At 41.3% G+C, this 20,141-nt stretch overlaps 1 protein-coding gene across 9 annotated transcripts in view; it reads right to left on the bottom strand.

The window, feature by feature from the left end:
- INPP5A (inositol polyphosphate-5-phosphatase A) overlaps window positions 1-20,141 on the bottom strand; it is a 253,172-nt gene that overhangs the window by 13,498 nt on the left and 219,533 nt on the right. For all 9 annotated transcript variants that reach the window (XM_083617007.1, XM_083617006.1, XM_083617009.1 and 6 more), the window contains 2 exons: window positions 17,431-17,504; window positions 3,080-3,191 (listed from right to left, as the gene is read on the bottom strand). In XM_083617007.1, coding sequence (XP_083473133.1) covers window positions 3,080-3,191; window positions 17,431-17,504 — 186 coding nt within the window. The remainder of the gene's footprint in view (window positions 1-3,079; window positions 3,192-17,430; window positions 17,505-20,141) is intronic.

The following is a 20,141-nucleotide window of genomic DNA, read 5'->3' as shown; positions in this document are numbered from 1 at the left end:
TACAGCCAAAATTTTTTTCAAGAATTTACTGCCGAATTTAACGTCCTTACTCACGGGTTTGTTGTTTCAGTCGAATCTTTAAAGGAAGAAAGGTCGGCGCTCATCTGCAACAGCTGCGCGGCTTCACTCCCGCAGAAAGAGCGATGAACTCACAGCACCGCTACCCCTCTTTCACTCCGGAGCCCCTTACGGGGTTCCTTTCGCGATTTCGGGGTCGCTCCAGGTGCCCGCCGAGTCCCACGGCCACGAGCTCACTCTGCTCGTGGTTTTTCTTGATGGGTCGTCGCTGTGCCGCAGCGAAACGACCCTTTCCTGCGGAGCCCCTCTTCAGACTAGAAGAGGACCGCCATTACAGTTTCGCGCCGCCTCCGGAAGAGTTAAAATTTCTGCCTTGCCTGCAGGCATTTTGAAGGCACTGAAGCAGCACCAGAGTAAGGTTTCCACCGTACTTAATCTGACTTTGCAAAATTAGCTGCCAGTCGAAACCCCCCCCCCCCCCAGATTTGTGTTGCTGGGTTAAACTACCAGCTGTAGCTACACAGGAGAGCCACAGCACCTTTGTGACTCATGGCTGCCACATTAATCTGCAGATATCACATAGCATATCTTGGGAGTTCTCAGCTGTTAAATAAATGTAGCTTTTAGAGTACTGGTGTCTTCTAAATGCTTGGTCAGTGGATTGGGAGAAACAATCCTGCATATGCTTCCACTGAAAAATGTATTATTTTATTTTCAGCACATGTTTTAATTCACAATATTTATTTTGCTTAGTGGTCCAACAAGATAGGCCACCGTTGTTCTCACTCTACAGATGGGAGAATTTAGGCTGGAGGTGACACCCGAAGCTGCACAGTGAGTGACATGGGTGGGGTTTGATTCCAAAGTTTAAGTTATTATTTATTATATTTTTAAGGTCTTCGTCCAACCATTGTTCTCAGGGGGGGGGGGGTATCCAAAGAATAAAAAACATAATAGAACTATCTAACTCACCGTTCCAGTACAAAATACTAGCAATATAGAAATCACAGTGACAGCCAACCATCTCTTTAGTCTACAAAGGCCAGCTGGAAAAACATACGTCTTTAACTGTGAGAGTCAACAGTATGATGCAGCAGCAGCAAAAAAAAAGCTAATGCAATTCTAGGTTGTATCAATGGAAGTATACTGTTGAGATAAGGGAGGACATAGTACCACTGTATTCTGCCTTGGTCAGACCACATTTGGGAGTACTGTGTTCAGTTCTGGCCACTACGATTTAAGAAGGCTATTGGCAAGCTGGAACATGTGAAGAGGAGGGCGGCCAAGATGACAAAGGGTCTGGAAAGCAAGCCTTATGAGGAATGGTTGAGGGAGCAGGAGATTTTTTAGCTTGGAGAAGATTAAGAGTTGATACGACAGCCAACTTCAAATATCTGAAGGAATGTCACACAGAAGATGGAGCAAGCTTGATTCCTGCCGTCCCATACCCGAACCAGTGGATTCAAATGACAAGAAAGGAGATTCTGATTAAGCATTTGGAAGAACTTTCTGATTTTAAGAGCTGTTAAACCATGGGATGGGCTACATAGGAAAGTGATGGGTTCTCCTTCACTGGAAGCGTTTAAGCAGGTTGGAGGGCCAGTTGTCGGGGACTGTTTCCCGCGTCTGACACTGGAGGTGAAACATAGCCATCATGGCTAGTCATTGTTTGATATCGTTCTCCATGAATTTGTCTAATCCTCTTATATAGCGGAAGTGAGTTCCATAGTTTAACTATGTGAATAAGTACTTCCTTTTATCTGCCCTGAATCTTCCAACATTCACCCCATTGGATGTCTATGAGATTAGTGTTATGAGAGAGGGAGAAAAACTTTCCCATCCCCTTTTTTCCATGCCATGCATAAATTCTTATAAACTTTTAGCCTGTTACTGAGTGGGGAAAACATATCACCAATGGGAGGAAGTGCCATAATCGGGAACCTAAGATTGGGTAAGCATAATTGCTCCCCGTCTTGTTAGCTGGCCGTTGTGTATAGTTCGGCCAGGTTCCCAAGGATATGCCTTCATGTGTTTACAGCGGGAGCGAGGATGGAGGAGATGTGCCCAGAAAAGAATAATGGGAGGGCATCTGGGCTGTGCTCCTAGTCTTGTCAAATCAGGCCCATGAATGGGACGGTGAAATAAAGGAAATTTCCTGGAAGTCCCAATTCATTAGAATGCAGTGCAACCTCATTTGTTTGAATAGCCTAGGGGACGTTCAAAACATTTGGATAATATGTGGGAGTGCTATGTACATTGGATTGCACTGATGTGGAATTATATAGAGTGTGCACCATGAATGGATTCAGATAAGGAGACCTGGCTAACCCAAGATAAGTTAAGAACGTCCTAAATGACAAAAAGATTTAAAAGCAGGTAGGGCGGAGGAGCACGCCCTACTCTCTATCTTTTTAAAAATCTTGGGTCATCCCACCCCCACCCCCCGGAGCACAATCCCAGCGTTTGCGTTCTGTGGTTCTGTCCACATCCTTAGACACAGCTTGACCCCCTAACTAAACATGGTGACTTGCCACAGATCCTGTGGCAAATAACCTTGGAATAAGGAGCCAAATGCTTAGCAAACAACTAACAGCCCAATGGAAGTGACTTTTGTAAGCTATCTTGAAAAGTTCTGGATGGAGCATACAAGGTAGGTGAAATGATTAGTACATCAGTATCTGATAATCATTGGATTTTTGCTAAGGATGGCTGAGAATCCAAGGAGCGTAAGCTTGTATATCCAATGCTGCTGTTCCACTTGCACAGTGGGATTTTCACTGAACGCCCAGTTGTTCTGAGCTTTCAATAATAGATCCTGATCTCCAAAAATGAGGGCTGGAAACTTGTTCAAAAATGAAACCATATGCCACCATATTTTCTAGCAGGTTCGAGGCACTTTTCAATAGTCAAAAGCAGGGGTCAGCAACCTAAGGCCCATGGAAGCGGCCTGCGGAGGTCGTTTGACCAGCCCCCGAGCCCCCCCCCCGAACTGAGCTGCCCGCAAGACAAACCTTGCTGACCCCTGATCAAAAGAGTCCTACACTTTCAAGTCATCGCTTACCTTTAGAATCAGCTCTTTGGCAGAATGTGACATTAGGATCCTGTCACACCAAGCTGGGCATCTAGTGTTCATATACTGCATTCCCTGGCTACAATCTTCACTGTACGGATAGCTGTGGGGACAGGAAAACACCAAACTCAAATGTAACATCTGTTAGCAAAAACTCACAAGTTTTACCAGGCAAATTTATGTAACAAAAACAAATACAGGTGCTTTTTCTTTCCATGCTTACTTCTAATTTATTGCATCTCTCTCCCCCCCCCCCCAGTTTGTAATTGTATTGCATTGCAATTTGTTGAATTGTTTTATTTTTAAAACTTTATTTTGAAAGCCACCTTGGGAAGTTGATTAAACAAAATAGAAGTACTTTAAAATAAACAAATAGAAGTGCTTTTAAATAAATAAGCAGTACAACGAGATTGGGCTTATTTTTGTTTGTTTAGGGAATGATGTTATTTATTAAGTCACGTGCTTAGTACATTTGTGTGAAAAGTAAAAATACTGGAAAGATGCATTTTGAAAAACAGAACAATAAATAGATAAGTAATTTTTAAGAGTTGAAATCTATTCTGCTTATTGCTAGATTGGGGGAAAAATGGGATTATAGAGGTCTTCAAGATGAAGGTTTTAAAATAAGATTTGTGGGATTGAAACAAAATCCTTTCATGCTTGAAGAGAAACTTATTTACCATCCTACTTGGCGTGATATTATGAAACTGAGATGCATAGCTCTCCACCAAATGGGTTTACAAGCTACACTGCCATTAAAAAGATTAGCCGTGGCAAACAGCCAGCTAAAGTATACTGAATGTATTGGAACAAACCAGTGAACTCAGTACCTTTTCCACCTCATCAAACCTAACAAGACTCATTTTCAAAACATATTATGAGAATTCAATTTGCTGCTTCACTGCCATACAGAAGTACAGCTTATTTCTGAGTGTCCAGGGGAGGCGTTGATGATGTAATATTCTTGCGAGCAGAAGCTTTGTCTGCAATTTAAGGGCTGACTTCTGCAGGCAACCTATTAATGTAGCTCTCCTTTTAAGTTGTGCATGAACCTGACATAACAAAGACTACTTTTATATTAGAGAAGTTGTGCGAATCAATCATATTCTGTATTGTTCACCCCTTAATTTTCACAGTATTAACTCCCTGAGGTTGCAAGCGTTAAATCTTCACGCTGAGCACATACAGCTACCATGAAGGCCTAAACCAGTTTATATGTACATATATCCAGTATATATACCCAGTGCTATTCACATTTCCTTAAATGAGCACTGCTTTAGAGCAGAGACTCCCAGCACTTCAACCGGCTCTGACCACACACGGAAGTCTTATGGCCATTATTAATAGTAGACTTAAGAAATAAAAACACAGCCATGCTTGACTTTGACAAGCTGAAAGCAATGGTTTACATAGGCGTTTTTGGACTTCCTATTTCTGTGGCACTGTCCTGGACCTCTACGGCTTGGCAGCTTGTCCACACCCATTCTGATTAGCTCCATGGCTTGTTGGTCTCCAAAGATGCACACTTGCAACAGTCCTGACACATCCAGGGTAGCCATGGTTTTCTCATGGGTATTCTGGATAAATTGCTGCCCTCCAAAATTCGTAACTGGGAAATGGTGAGTTTTATGTGGTTCCCTAGTAGGGAAGAGGGATCATGGGTCCATGGTAGAACGCTTGCTTTGCATGAAGGTCTCAGATTCAACCCCTGAGATCTCCAGTTAAAATGACCAGATAGCAGGGGATATGATGTCAGGAGCTCGGCCTACACTTGAGTAGGACCCTGGCAGAGACACATGTCCGACTGGCATGTTCTCTCCCTCCTGGTCGATTGTTCGGGAGCTTCAAAAGCTTTCTTCAGCCTGAACATCACAGCGACCAATGCCAACCGACACCGGCACACTTAGGGATCCACAGAGTTTGCGCAGTTGCCTAACAGACCTCAGCAACTCAGCATTTTTGCTAATCTACTTTATTTACATATAAACACACACGGAGCACTGCAACATGGCTCCCCCTCTCTCTAGTATCAAGACAGCAAAGAGAAAAAGAACAAAGGACAATAGTCCCACTTCACAGAACACAGTAACACAAACATCCTGTCTCCATCACTTTCCACTCTGTGGAGTCAAAACACACACCGTCATGTGACAGACAAAAATCCCATGACTCCAATCATGGAGCAGGAATTCTAACATATGAAAGAGGTTTGCCTGAGATCCTGGAGAGCAGCTGCTAAAACTGGGCTAGCTGTACATCCAGTGTATTTTCACAAATTGTCCAATCTGCTATAAAACTTATTCCTATGTTTCTGTGTTTTGCTGATAACAGCCAAGGAAGCAATGAACAAGGTCTCTTACAAGAGAGTAAATTTTAGTGGTTGTGAGACAGCCAGGACGAGGAAGTCAGTTCCCCACCCTCCCCATCATGCCCATATCCTCCCTAGGGTCCTCCTACATATATCTTAGATATGTGTACACATAAAAGACTTCTTCCAGTATAAAACAAACACTTGGCTGCCTTTGCACATCATGGTAAACCATGGCTCCCATTTCAAGTGGGCGCAACAGACCATGATCTCTGGCCTAGTGTTACATATGAACTGGGGACTGTGGTTGGATTCACTGCAAGTAAATCATGATATGAAGCCAAGGTTTGTTATTGGCTTACCAATTGTGGTTTATCTGAAGAGAAACAAACCATGGCCTCAGGTTTAGAAGTAATGCTAAGCCAGGAGTTGCGGTTTGATACTCTGCTAGGTGAGGAGCAAAGTGGGAGAGATCTCTGCATTCATGGCAAACCATGGTTTACTGTGATGAGATGATCTGGTTCCACTTCAAGAGGTTCAAAGCAATAAGAATTCTGGAAGAGCCCAGGTTTGTAACAAATCTAGGCAAATATCTGAATGCTAGCATTTGGTACCATGGACAAACAAGACACCCAATTAAAGAAAACCGCTTCCTAACCAAAAGGTTCATTTCACAACTTGGCAACTCCCATTAGGGTACTTTCTGAGAAAAGCCAAATGACTTGGGCTTTATTGTTGTCTTGCACAAAAACTGCAGAACCTTTGAAGGTCCATATTGTGCTGTCAAATGCTAATTTTGAAATCCAGCATTCTACTGCTCTTCAGAGAGGAAGATGGCAAAAGAGCAACAAAAGAACCCCAAAAGAGCAAAAAGAGGAAGATGGCTGCATGACTAGCCCTTTTACAGGGTCTGCTAGGGTCATGCCCCTCTACCTGGTCACATACACGGGGAGGATGCTCCAGAACAGGTATGACAGGAAGTCCTCCCTGTCTGGAGCAACATTCCCCAGTGTGTCCACTCTAGGAAACAGGAAATGTTGTATTTGACTGCTTCAGTGAATGATATATCCCACAAAAACTACTGGAGATTTATGTAACTTGGAATTTGAAGATACAGTAGTATATCCCAATGGTGTATATCAAACGGGATGATACATTTTAAGCTTTATTTACTTGATGTACCAAAAGAATTCTGATTTCACTTTGAAGTACTTTTGCAGGGTCAACATCTGATGTAATGCCTGGTATAATGGACACACATCATGCACCCAGGATTCTGTGACTATAAGCAAATTGTCTGCTGTGCTTGAATTGCATTAAATGAATGAAGTCCAAATTGCTAACTCCAAAACAATTGGAGGAGCTGGAAAAAAAGAATAATGAGATATTCACCCTGATTCAAAGGAGATGCTACATTCTCTGCAATTTTTTCAAATCTTTTTGGACTCTGTGCACATCAGAGACCTTTGGAGTTTGGCCAAGACTGAAATGTACCTCCATTGAAATCACGGGATGGTTTGCTATTGAGTTCAGTGGAAGGTGACTTTCACCTATTGTCAACAATCCTGTGGCCAGTTACATGTGGATAACTTACTTTCAGAAGGAAACGATAGGTTTCTAACTTGGCCTGCAACCAAGTCATAATCTATTTTAGTTTAGTGCAACCCCTTGCCCCCCAAACAAAAGGGAAGACTTTTGTGTGCAGATTCTAAAGGGATTCTGTAATACTGTCACCTTCTAATCTTCCTAGGATCATGGATTGCCATGGACAGGATGCAGGGTATACATGCTATGCATTCTTCATAAGCGAGGTCTTGATTTTGTCTTAAGGTAACCAGGATGCTTGTTAATACGTCATTTGATAGGATTGTGCGGCAAATGTGGAAAAGAGCCATTTAAGAATAAGCATAGCTAGCTGTTCATAGCTAGACACCCAGTAAATATTTCCCATGGATTAAAGTACTAATTAATATTACTATATCTGCAGAGCCTCAAGTGCAAAAAATCCAAAGCAAAACAGTCTGTTGATGCAATCAGCTTAGTTCATTTGAAACATCTCTCTTAGGCAATGGCTATAATTAATGAGCCTTCATCATGTGCTCATCCTTTGCATCAGGTCAAGCTGTAAGATACACTTCTGTTGGAATTAAATTGACCAATCTGCACTGACCAAAATGCTAATATTTCTGATCCCCTGTTAGCTAACTGGCCACGATGTGTATTTCATTTGAGCAAAATCAGGAGGGCAAACAAGGCTTGCAAACATAAGAGTTAAAGTACAATGAGTTAAACAGCTGCCGCTTGCAAATAGTAGAACACCACCATGGTGACCAAGCTAACAATCAGAGTCAAAGGTCACAATAAAAGAGGTGTGTATGTGTGTGTCAGCCAGGCAATTTGGCAGCAAAGGGTAAGGAGGATAAATAGGTCCCGAATCATTGTTTCACATAGGGTTACATACGAAAACAACAACAACAAGGTAGAATTATTCCAAGTACAGTAGTCGTTTTTATAGGCCTGTATAGACCATTTGTTATGTTGCAGTGAGCCTGCACAATTGCCTCTTGCTGCATTAGTTATTACTAGTAATATGGATGCAATGGAATGTTTCCATTTAGGGAAAAGATGACTAAGAACTTCCTTTTTGCTGCGAGATGGCGGGCCTTTACCCTCTTCTTGGTACATAAAATCTGCTCATATCCACACCACAGACTCATGAATTGCCTGGGTGACGGTGTCAACCTCAATTAATGTTAATGTCAATAATGCCTTTCCTGGATCCTCTGAGGGCATGTTTAGTTAGTTGTAATGGCCATAAAGGTTGGAACAATAAATACCAACTATAGTATATTTAGCCTGCTTAGACAGGAATAACAGAAATTAGTATGGCAATATCTTCAACTTTGGGTCCACAAATGTTGCTGGCCTACAACTCCCATCATCTCTGACCACTGGCTACGCTGGCTGTGGATGATGGGAGTTGTAGTCCACAGCATCCAAAGCGCTACAGATTCTCCAGTCCTGTTCTAAGCGTACCAACACAGAAAATTAGGTTTACTTAACCCTTTTATGCTAGAAATAAGCACTTTACTAATCTAATATTGTGGCAAAAATGGATAGAGCCACTCTACAAGTCAACTTAACCATTCCTTGGCTGTTCATCATAGCCATTTTTTTAAAAACCTCTCCACCATTGCATCTGGAGTTATTGTAAGATTTCCTCCTACAGTGAGAGAGTTCTTGCAAAACCTGGACTCTGACAGTGCTGACAGGGGAAGTTTCCACACAGAGAAACCAAGGAGAAGAAAATAAAACAGCAGTTGTTTAATAACCTCATGCTATCACCGGTAACACGCGGAGACTAACTACAGCACCCAGGTTACGATAGCCCTATTCAGACACTCATAATGGGCCTTAAATAAACAGGCAAGGTGCTCTACATCTGCCCTTTCTTCCCCATTGGTCTTTGCATCTTCAAGGATGACTTGTCTACAGCAAGGAAGCATCCTGTACTTGTGGTGGTCTCTGTGCATTTTGGAACCCTGATTTTCCTTGGGGGTGCAGTTAAGAGTGCTTCTGCATGATGAATGTCTGAACAATGCTACTGAGAAAGGCAAATGTGTCCGTCCGTCCGTCTCTCCCCCCCCCCCAATCAGGAAAGAAAGGACACTGCCGTATTTCAGAATGACCTTGCTTTATGCTGCTCAGTGCAGTGCAGAGAAAAGAAGAAATGTGACGGAATAAAGCCCAAATTCTTTGGAAGGAGGGGACAATAGGAAAATAAGCCAGTTCTCTCTACAAAATAGGTCTACAGAATATACTTCTGCTAGGAAGCTAGCAGAAAATCCAGACGAAAAATGCCACAGCTATGAATGAGATTTGACCTGTCATTCTTGCTTAGATGTGTCAAAGCAAAGAAATTGTCAGCGTTGGGTGGGGGTGAGGGGGGTGGGGGTGTCTGCTGAAGGAAGGGGTTTATGTGGAATTCACAAAGAGAAGAGAAGATATCTAAGACACGAACATATGTCCAACCAGTAAATTACATGACAGCCTAATGCAATGACAAACAAGAACAGGTCACTTTTAAGAGAATGATTAATACACGAGATTACTGTGCATGCACACTTATCTGAAAGCAAACCTTGTAGCTGGGTGTGAACCCCTGGCAAGTCAGCTCCTATCTCTGCCATACAACAGCTACAAGAATAATTATAATAATTAATAGAGAGAGGTGATAAAGTTAACAATTGCCCACCTGTATCATGGCGAACCAAAATGTCCTTATTTCGTTTTTCACACCTACCACCTTTCCATAGTGATTACAGTCTACCAAAGACCTATTTTCAGCTTACCCTGAGCTTGCTGTTTGTTTAATGTCAGGGTGTCAGGTGACTGACAGAACCTACAGCGCTGAAAAGAATTAGAGTCAGTTTCTCGCCGCTAGTACAGCAGAAAACAAGAGTGTGTTTAAAATGAACAGGCCTCACCATTTGCTATATAAAAGACCTCCCCAACCCCTCCTCAGAGGTCCACCAGAGGGATGACTTTTCGGGTGTCAGTGCTCACCAATAAATCAGAAGTGGGCTGTGCTGGTCCTTGTGCCGGCAGGCATTCAATTGGGGCGGAGACAGGACTTGGCTAATAAACACATCTATCTTCTCTGTCAGTTAATGCCAACTCTTAGTGGCTTGGTTTGCATATACTGCTAAGCCATGCTTTATTAAGCCATGGTTTTTAAAACCATGGCTTAACTGCCCAGCAGCTTAACTATAGTTTGTTTACTGCCAACAAACCATGATCTTAAACCATGGTCTGCCATTGGTTTATGAAACTTGCTTTGCTTTAACTATGGATTATAGTGTTACGTGCAAACCCAGAACTCACCCTTAACCATGGTTGCCCACCCCAACCAAGAAGTTTACCAAGCTATAAAGTCATGAGTAACTAGAAAACATGCCAAATCTTGGAAAAACCTTGTTTGAATGTCTGTGGGACCAATCGCGGTTAACATTTGCTTTGTTAATAAAATCATGAGTTAAGAAAACCATAGCATAGTTAGTGTTATGTGTGAAGCAGGCCATCGAAAAAGAGAAAATATCATCCACACAGGTGGTTAAGTACCTCTTGAAGGTCAGAAACATACACATGGCTCCAGTAGACAACATCCAGTAATTAACATCACATCACATATTTTCACCATTAAGATAACAGCGAAAATATGGCCATGGGAGAATACTGGGGGCATGCTAAGCTTCACTCTCAGTTCATGTGGGTTAATCAATAGATGCTCAATAGACATCTCCTGTGTGCCCTTCTCAACTCAGTTCTGCCTGAGAATGTGACCAGGAGTCCTCTCTGCAGAAACCATTTAAAACCATTGTCCTTGAGAGCAAGTGCAGCACTAGGAGGTCTGTTCAGCTCTGTTTGCCTTGCTATGTAGTCTCTCATTTCTTTATGAAGAAGTAGAATCTACCAGGTGAGAGCTGGGAGGGTGACCAACTTTTGTGTGGCACAAGGGTTAAGACGCACCTCCGATAGAGGCTTTCTTCCACTTTTCCTCTCTGTTGTCTTTCTTTAGTGTGTTTGTTTTGTTTTCTCCTTTTTATATGTTTATTTATATTTGTTTGGCTCTTATTGTATTATATGTTGAAAAGTTTCCATTAAAAAAACTGAACAAAAAATGAAGAAGCAGAGTCTAGAGATCCCAGCGAAGTCTCAAAATAATGTGTAACTGTGGAAGGACTTGCCAGAAAGATGGCAAATTCATGTACGACATGAGCGGAAAGGCTAGAGCTTTGGGGGTTGTAAATCCTCTTGTTGCATCCTCAAATAAGGGCAATTTCCACAAGTGACCCTGAACTTCAATTTTGAATGTACATAAATCAAATTAAATATAACACAATTGATTAGAACATACATATACCTTAACAACGATGGCTTTCTCTTTCCTTCTATATCTTATTTAAGTGCATTGGCAACCTTTAAGAAAGATGCAATTTCATTTGAGAAACTTTTCTCAACTTGTGCTCCAATTTTGGGAGTGAAAACCAAGGTTCAAATGATCCAGGAACAGAATAACATCTGCGCTGGATGTGAAGAATCCTTAGGTAGATGCTAATCTTGATCCACATAGCACTAAGCAGTTGCAGAGTCTCCAACCAACAGTATATCTTCTTGCGATCAAACAGCAACATGCTGGAAAGTTCAGATACTATTTTGATGGTTTTCCTGATGCAAAAGTGGATGTTAACGGCCACTAGCACAGGGCTTACTTCATGTGTTAATTTAATTACTTGATTGTGTATTAATGACCAGAGGTTTTGCCTTAAGAGCTGTTGATGAGACAGCTACAAATTACATATAATTTCCAAATTACTGTTAGAAAGTAAAAAAAAACACACGAAAAAAGATGAACATTGTGGTTAGCCTAAAAAGCATGGTTTCAATGATAACTAAAAATTAAAAGACAAGAACTGACTTTTTGTTGTGGTTCCCCCCCCCCCATGAAGCTATAACTTTTTTCAAATTATGTCTCCCAAACCTAAAAAAAGTGAGCACTTTGTACAACATCTCTGGAATATGGACCACAGCAGTAAGAATGGATAGAGCCTGAAGTTAAGAGCTTTTGATGGTCATTGATTACAATACAGTTTATAATGTGCTTCACTTTTAAATTCTCCAGGAAGAATAACAATAACTAATAATAATAATAATAATAATAATAATAATAATACAACCCCTTTTTCCTCCTGAGAGCTAGAAACAGAAGAAAACTTTAAAAAATGTATTTCTTACATGCAGGCCTAGGGACCTGCAATTCTATCCCAACCCCAAATGAATCCTAGTATTCAAATGCAATGTTCAATAAGAACAGACATCTAGAAACGTACTTAATTTCTGCTTCCTGTTAGATAATGATTCTTGACTAAAGTTTTTTCATTGCTAAGAAGGGTTAAAGATGTCAGTAACTATTTCAGCAATCAACAGAACAAGAAAGAAAGCACAGTATAACAAAAACATCACTTTAGGATTCACAGGAAAAACAAACCAGTACAAATATGTAATAATTAATATTACTACTGGGAAGCACAACATATATACTGTAGTTATGGACACTGTTTTCAGGGGATTTACAGGGGGTGGCAGCTGTTTTCAAAATCAGAGCAAGACTGCTGCACATGAGTACAGAATTTTTTCTTGTAAGCATAGTGAAGATTCTAAGCAGAAATAGGAAAACAGATTAACTCTGCCGTTGCTCTGTGCAGACCTGTATCATGAGCTCCTATATTAGTACCTGAAAAACACAGACTCCCTTTCTGCCCTGATTTTTGTGGTGTTGGTCATTCTGCTAGTTTTGGGAAATAATATACATATTTTATAAAAAATAATTTGCACACCACCTTTTGGCCTTCAAAGGGCCCCTGGGGAAGTTCTAACATATTTTAAACTTTGAAATGCTGCATATGCAGCAATTGAGCCAAATTTTCATTGCAGTTGTATACATGTCTACTCAAAAGTAAGCCCTATTGTGCTCAACGGGACTTACTCTGAGCGAAGTGTCTAGAGGACTGTAGCCTTAAAACACTGTTGACTTTGCTGGGGAAAAGCTAAGCATGTGCTAAAGCCTGCTATCAAAACCAGCAGGTTTTAAAAGTGCTACGATTGTGCTTATTGCATTTGAAGGATTATAGTAAAAAGACCTTCTTTAAATTGCCTTAAACAACATATAAAACTTGAATCCTAAACGGCAGCTCCCAAACCAAGAAAACGACGAAGAAAAATTGCAAGTTGGTTTTTATGAATTAGTTTTGGGGAGGGGGAAACACCCCAAACCTTCTCAAAACACTACTCTACTTCCCTCTCCCATTGCTTGCCAAAAGTCTAGGCATGCCATCGTCTTTTTTTATTCAGGTCCCATCGTATTTACTGCCTCCTGTACCTAAACAAGTCATCTTGACTCTTCTTGTCAGACCACTGGCACTTCATCACAGCAGTGTCATGGCTCTCTGGCTCCAGGACCACCACTAACATGGGAAAGCCAAATTCATCACGAGGGTGTGCAGTGTTCAAAGCTGTCACGCCTGCCCTGACGGATGACTTCTTGAGGGTAAGTGATATGAATTTACAGCTTGTATCGCATTCTTGAAACCAAAACGCAAGTCAGGGAGAATGCAACTTTCTTCAGGGTACATTTTCTGCCGCAAAGAAATTTAAGAGCACTACCATTTCTGGATGGGGTGACTGAGAATTATCCAAGCATTCACCTCTTTCGCTCTGTTGGTTTATATACCTGCGATCATTTTGTCAGCTGCTTTGAGCATATTTACAAGTGCCTTACAAATGTTTCAAATAAATAATGCCCCTTCCATAGTTAATAAGGCAAACCCGTTTGCTGCTGAAACCATACTTTATCCATCTTTAATGGCCAACGGAGGTGATTACAATGTGTTAAGAAGCAACTCAGTCATTGACACATTCTCTTTTCAGTTTAGTATTTCATTTACTTAGCTGGCAAAAGGATGTAGACTGACAAGGAACCAAAATACCCATTGCTTTGAAGCCCATTGAATTCGATGGGTCATATTTCCAGGTAAGTGGGGTTAAGATTGCTGTCGCGATTCCTGCTCAGACCACCACAACAGAGGCTCTTATCTGAGAGGAAGGACGAGAGCTTCCTCATCCAGAGCAGCTGTATCTTGGGGGAGGGAATTACTGACATCTTTCAGCCTCTGTTCCCCTGACTTAACCCACCTCATGCCATCCTCCAGTTCCCCCTCCTTATCCATCTCAGTCTGGTACTCTATGCCTGAGCCTGGCGACGTCTCAGGACTCATGACAACTGCAGTCTTAATACATTGTGCACATTTGCCTTACGTAAGAAATGGATTTCAGTCACATTTCTTTCTTCTGCCCAGTAAAGGAAAGCCCTTAGAACAGGGATAGGCAACCTAAGGCTTGGGGGTCGGATGCGGCCCAATCGCCTTCTCAATCCGGCCTGCGGATGGTCCGGGAACCAGTGTGTTTTTACATGAGTAGAATGTGTCCTTTTATTTAAAATGCACCTCTGGGTTATTTGTGGGGCCAGCCTGGTGTTTTTACATGAGTAGAATGTGTGCTTTTATTTAAAATGCATCTCTGGGTTATTTGTGGGGCATAGGAATTCGTTCATTTCCCCTCAAAAAATATAGTCCGGCCCACCACATGGTCTGAGGGACGGTGAACCGGCCCACGGCTGAAAAAGGTTGCTGACCCCTGCCTTAGAACATGGTGGCTCTTCCGTGAACTTACAGGGCACTCGCCTTCCTTTGCATCCCAAAATGTACTTGGCACACTTGATTCTCTCGCTACACTTTGTTACGTAATCACTGTTTTATGGACTGTCCCCTGTTCGTGATTTATTCCTTGTTATATAGTTTGGACAGAGCCCTCTCACCCCCATAATGTGAACAAACTCTGCACACTCTTGCCTTCAATTCCAAAAAAGCTTATGGTGACAAAGATGCTTCTACATGACGGATTATTCTGAACTATGCACCCAAGCTTTTTGCAGTGTCCATTCAATGTGGTCCTCATCAAAACACCCTCCCACACCCTCCCACCTATTTACCATTTCTATGTTTCTGCTTTTATTTCTTGTTGTTTAGAAAAAGGATTAATGCAACTTTTCCTCTCAACTCCCCCAAACTCTGGAGTGGAGTCTGCATCTGATGAGCGAGTCTTCTCCTATTTGCAAGGGAGTGGGTGGCGCTGTGGTCTAAAGCACTGAGCCTCTTGGGCTTGCCGATCGGAAGGTTGGCAGTTCGAATCCCTGGTGTGGAGTGAACTCCTGTTGCTCTGTCCCCGCTTCTGCCAACCTAGCAGTTCGAAAGCATACCAGCACGAGTAGATAAATAGGTACCACTGTGGTGGGAAGATAAATGGTGTTTCTGTGTGCTCTGGCACTTGCCACCATGTCCCGTTGCACATGGTGCAGTTAAGTCATGCTGGCCACATGACCCGGAAAGCTTTCTGCGGACAAATGCCAGCTCCCTCGGCCTGAAGCGAGATGAGTATCGCACCCCACAGTCAAGCTTGACTGGACTTCACTGTCCAGGGGTCCTTTACTTTTTTTTATCTTCTCCTATTGGGAAGCTTTAAACAAAACAAAATAAGGTGCAAATCCCCCAGTCGGTATTATTTCTAAACAGCAGGTATTTGTTTTTGTCTCTTGAGATAAAACATGTACCTGCTTTCTTCCAACTTCATTTCTTCATTATTCTTAATGATATTTCTATGGGTGCCTTTTCACCACAAGCAGATGATGAGAACTAAGGAAGGACATAGGAAGAGGCTGCTGGATCAGACCAATGACTCATCTAGTCCATCATACTGCTCTCACAGTGGCCAACCAGATACCTGTGGGTAACCCACCAGTGAGACTCAAGCACAAGACCACTGTCCCCCCCTGAGGTTTCCAGCAACTGCATTCAGAAGCATTACTGCCTCCAATCTTGGCAGTGGTGTGTGTGTATGTTGGGGATTGGTATGGTAGGGACCGAGTAATGGGCCCCTAACATAGGGGAAGAATGGAGGGTTGAAGGCACGCAGAGCGGCAAGAATCCTAGCTTGGTGCTAATACAGGGCAAGTGGAGGTGGGGAAATCACAAGGACCAGGGGTCTGGGAAGGAGCAGAAGAATCAGAGCCTTGACATACGTGAAGCAGAGAGTGCATCTACAAGTTTATGCTTTGCGTGAGAGAGGCTGGCAGGAGATCCAGTGTGTGGAGGGCAGAAGCCCAGTGAAGAGGCCTTTCTCATATCACGAGTGTGAAAAGTATAAGGGTTTCATACGGGTATATGAATACTGAGCTTATTAAATGGAAAACAGCCTTGTGAAATTTATTAAGGTGCACATTTTCACTACTGGAAGTTAGGCCATGCTAACTTAAGAAATATCAAACCTGTTCTTTAGGAAAAGCAAAGTCCTCTTTTATGTAGATAGTATACACCTAAATATACAATGAGAGCTAATGCTATTTGGCATACATCTTCTCTTATACAAAGGCCCCGAAATAACACATTTGGGCTGAAATGCTTTGAGCTATTAATAACAATTCATCAGCATAATGCGATAACTTTCTTTTTGTTGCTTCCCTTAGCTGACTAATGATTATAACCACTCTTAACGCCTTTAGAGATGGTTTCTTGTGTGCACCAGCACATGAATCCTATGTTTTTGACTACTCCACAATGAACATCATTTTTAAAAACAACAACAACCGTGTAACAGAAAACACTTAAAAATATAAGCCTGTCATTCATACAAATAATGGATTGCCTAAGTTCTCTTGCAAAAATATCTATTATACGGAAATTGAGTTAGCTGTTCTCCAAAAACAAGTTACAGATAAAATCTCTATTTGGAAGTTAGGAAAAATTTGGAAGGGGGGGGGGGGATGTTGATAGGCAGAGATATATTCAACACAAGGTGTTTAAGGGTACATTGTTACTTTTATAATCTTAAAGAACTACCAGCCTATTACTACTTAAACTAAAACTGAAGTAAAATGATAATCCTAACATTAAATCCTCTATTAATGTGCAATTGGCTCTGAATTCTCATTAGACAAGAGTAATTACCCCAAACACTTTCACTTCATTGCAAGAGTTCCACAGTTCACACTTCAAGATTGGTGCAATATAGGATTTTTTTGCCCCCTTTAGGTAGGTATCATAGCAGAAACCTTTATTTCGGGGAAAATCACATGCCTGTAGTTCTATAACAGTTGAACATAAACATGAGAAAATCCATGCTGGTAAGCAAATTTAAAGAAAGGAGAGCTGTAAGACTTTTAGACGATTAACAGTATCCATATAAAACATTCTGGCCTTAATCCAGAGAAAACTGAAACTACAGGACTGGATACAGTTTCTTTTGCATTCCCAACAACACAAACTTTACAATGAATGGCATTCTAGTTCTCACTTACCAGATTTCCAAAGTGTGCTTAGAGTTAGGATGTTAATTAAATAAACCACTTGCATACATATCTTACCTGGGAGGAAACGAAATGTCCAGTTCATATAATTTGTCTTTAAAGACTGACAGCTCTTTGTCAAATTCCAAAAGCTAATGGGGGAAAAAAGAAACCAGAATTAAAACAAGTAAACAAATAAACCCTTGTTTTCTTCAAAAAAGGTAATTGTTGACTACATTTTAAGCTGCAATACTTACACCGCGATAGGTTTCAAGCTATTGTTAATGTTTTGCTTTATGATGCTGTTTTGTGATTTTATTATTTTATTGTACACTAATTTGGGGAATTGTCATGAAAAATGTAAATTTCAAAACAAAATAAATGAAGAAAGGAAAACATGATGCTGGATTAAAAGTATTGTGAACAGGTCTATTATTATTATTATTATTATTATTATTATTATTATTATTATTATTATTATTCTGAGAAAAAGAAACAGCAATGAGCATTAAAAACACACAATATGAATTTCTTGTGAATGCTCAGAAAGTGTTCAACTTTGGTATTATACTAGGGGCCCACCATGGGGGAATTTGCTCCTTTCAAAGATTAGCTCATTGTTAAAGAAGCACTAATTTTACTTTTTTGGAGGTAAAACTAATTAGCTTTTCAGAATATTAATATATAGCAAATTAAGATGCTAACCACTCAACAAAATATGCTCATATGGTGGTAATATTAGCTGCTGTACTCTTCTGCCTAGAAAAGAAGTTATGATAAAAACATAAAAACAAGAACCCAAACTGTCATCTTAAAATTTACCTGCAAAATAAAACCAAACCACAAGGCTATGCAGAACAGCCCCATTTGACCACAAAAGCAAGCAGTATTCCTATTCAGCTGTTCTGAGGCAGTCACAATATTATTTATGTATCGCTTGATACAACACATGATTATTTATAGAGTTGTGTTCCTAGGCAGCAGCAGTGAAGACACAATACTAGAGACAGATATTAAGCCAGCTTTAATGTACCAAAAGAAGCATATGAACCCCCTGGACAAAGTTTTCCCCCCTGCAGACTGCCACAAAGAAAGGAAGGGTGTAGCTTAACATTGTGCTCCGAAGCCAAAAAACAAACACCCTCTTCATAAAAGAACAATACTAGTAGTCTATATTTCAAAACAGGAGCTATCCTGATGGGCATAAAAAAATAATAATCTTCATCCGAGAACCAAGACCAGCATCGAGTCCGACGTGCAAATGAACCTATAGTGCTACCGATCCATTGCTGTAAATGCCACTTTCGGTTTTGACAAGCATGCCATCAAAAATAGCTCTCCTTATAGAGCCTGTGTGTTTACTCCCTGTTCATTAATCATGTCCCAACTCACAGCTGTGCTGATACCATTGTATGAATGGCAGAGGTTCCGAATGAAATTAGATTGTGTTCTTCTTTCCCCTCCGCTCTGTCATAAATCATTCCTGAAATGTGCAATTAGCAGCTACTTGTACACATTAATTATCTGTGTGAAAAGCAGATACCTGAACCACCTGCACAACTGATTAGCTACCCTCCCTGTGGCCCACCCATTTTGTCTACAATCTCTGCAGCGCCACCAACCACCTATCGAGGCGGATTTTTGTCGGTGTACGAATATGCGCCCACAGGAGCATGAAATGCCACTCCTTCTTTTCTTGCATAGCTCATGCCAATGAGAAAAAAACAGAGAAATGGTTTAAGATGCTTTATATTAAAAAAAAAACAACCCTCATTGCAAATGTATGCAAATTATAAGAACTTTAAGGCAAGCAATCTACATCCAAAAGCATTGTAAGAGTTGTCTAGTCCCTGAGGCGCCATAAAGGCCACGTGGACTTTGATCATGGGACTTTGGAATAAAACAAACAAGTCACTCTAGAAGATGATCACACAATGGTCTGGTTTACATGCACCAGCTCATGGATTAGCACAGAGACACGAGCCTCAAGCTCCTGAGGAGATTGCAAATGCTTTACTCCTCCCAACACACGGTTTCGTGTGTTGTTTGAACCTGGGTTCATGGCTTAGTTCAGGCTTCCTCAACCTAGGCCCTCCAGATGTTTTGAGACTACAATTCCCAGCATCCCTGACCACTGGTCCTGCTAGCTAGGGATTATGGGAGTTGTAGGCCAAAAACATCTGGAGGGCCGAGGTTGAGGAAGCCTGGCTTAGTTCTCCCCAGACTAGCCCCAAGCCAATACCAAGGTTTGTTCTTAGTTTACAGCTCTTGGTTACTCTGGAAATAGCTCAGCCATGCCATGCCTTAGGGTGGCACAGCAGCAAAATGACTGGGGAGGTGCAAAGCGGCCTCAATAGTAAATCTACTACAACTCTCTGGCACAATTTTGTTTAGGCAAGCCTACTCAGATATGTAGAATGTTTACTCTCTTTTCAGCTCATCGCTGATTTTAATGATTATGTGAATGTTCTAAATAGCTGATAATTTTGTTTTATTCCTTTCGTAGACTACTTTGAGTGTTTCTTTCTTTCTTACAATCAAGCAATATATAAATTGTGTGAAATAAATAATGTCCAACTTTGGACTTAGTGTGGTGTGCAAACCTGGCCATTATAAGAGTTGGGGTGAGCTGTGGGGACTGGACTCTTTCTCCTCACTCCGGCTCAAATTTCTCCCAACAACCTTAACCAGTGTTTCCACTTAACTAAGGTTTGAAACAAGTTTCCCTTGTTTCCCTCATTAGCTTTAACCATGGTTAATGTTAGTGCAGCTGTACAGTGGTACTTCGG

The sequence above is a fragment of the Podarcis filfolensis genome (genome assembly GCF_964270895.1).
Source record: "Podarcis filfolensis genome assembly, chromosome: 5".
NCBI lineage: Eukaryota > Metazoa > Chordata > Lepidosauria > Squamata > Lacertidae > Podarcis > Podarcis filfolensis.
The sequence above is the reverse complement of the archived record's forward strand: the minus strand, read 5'-3'. Positions and strand labels throughout refer to the sequence as shown.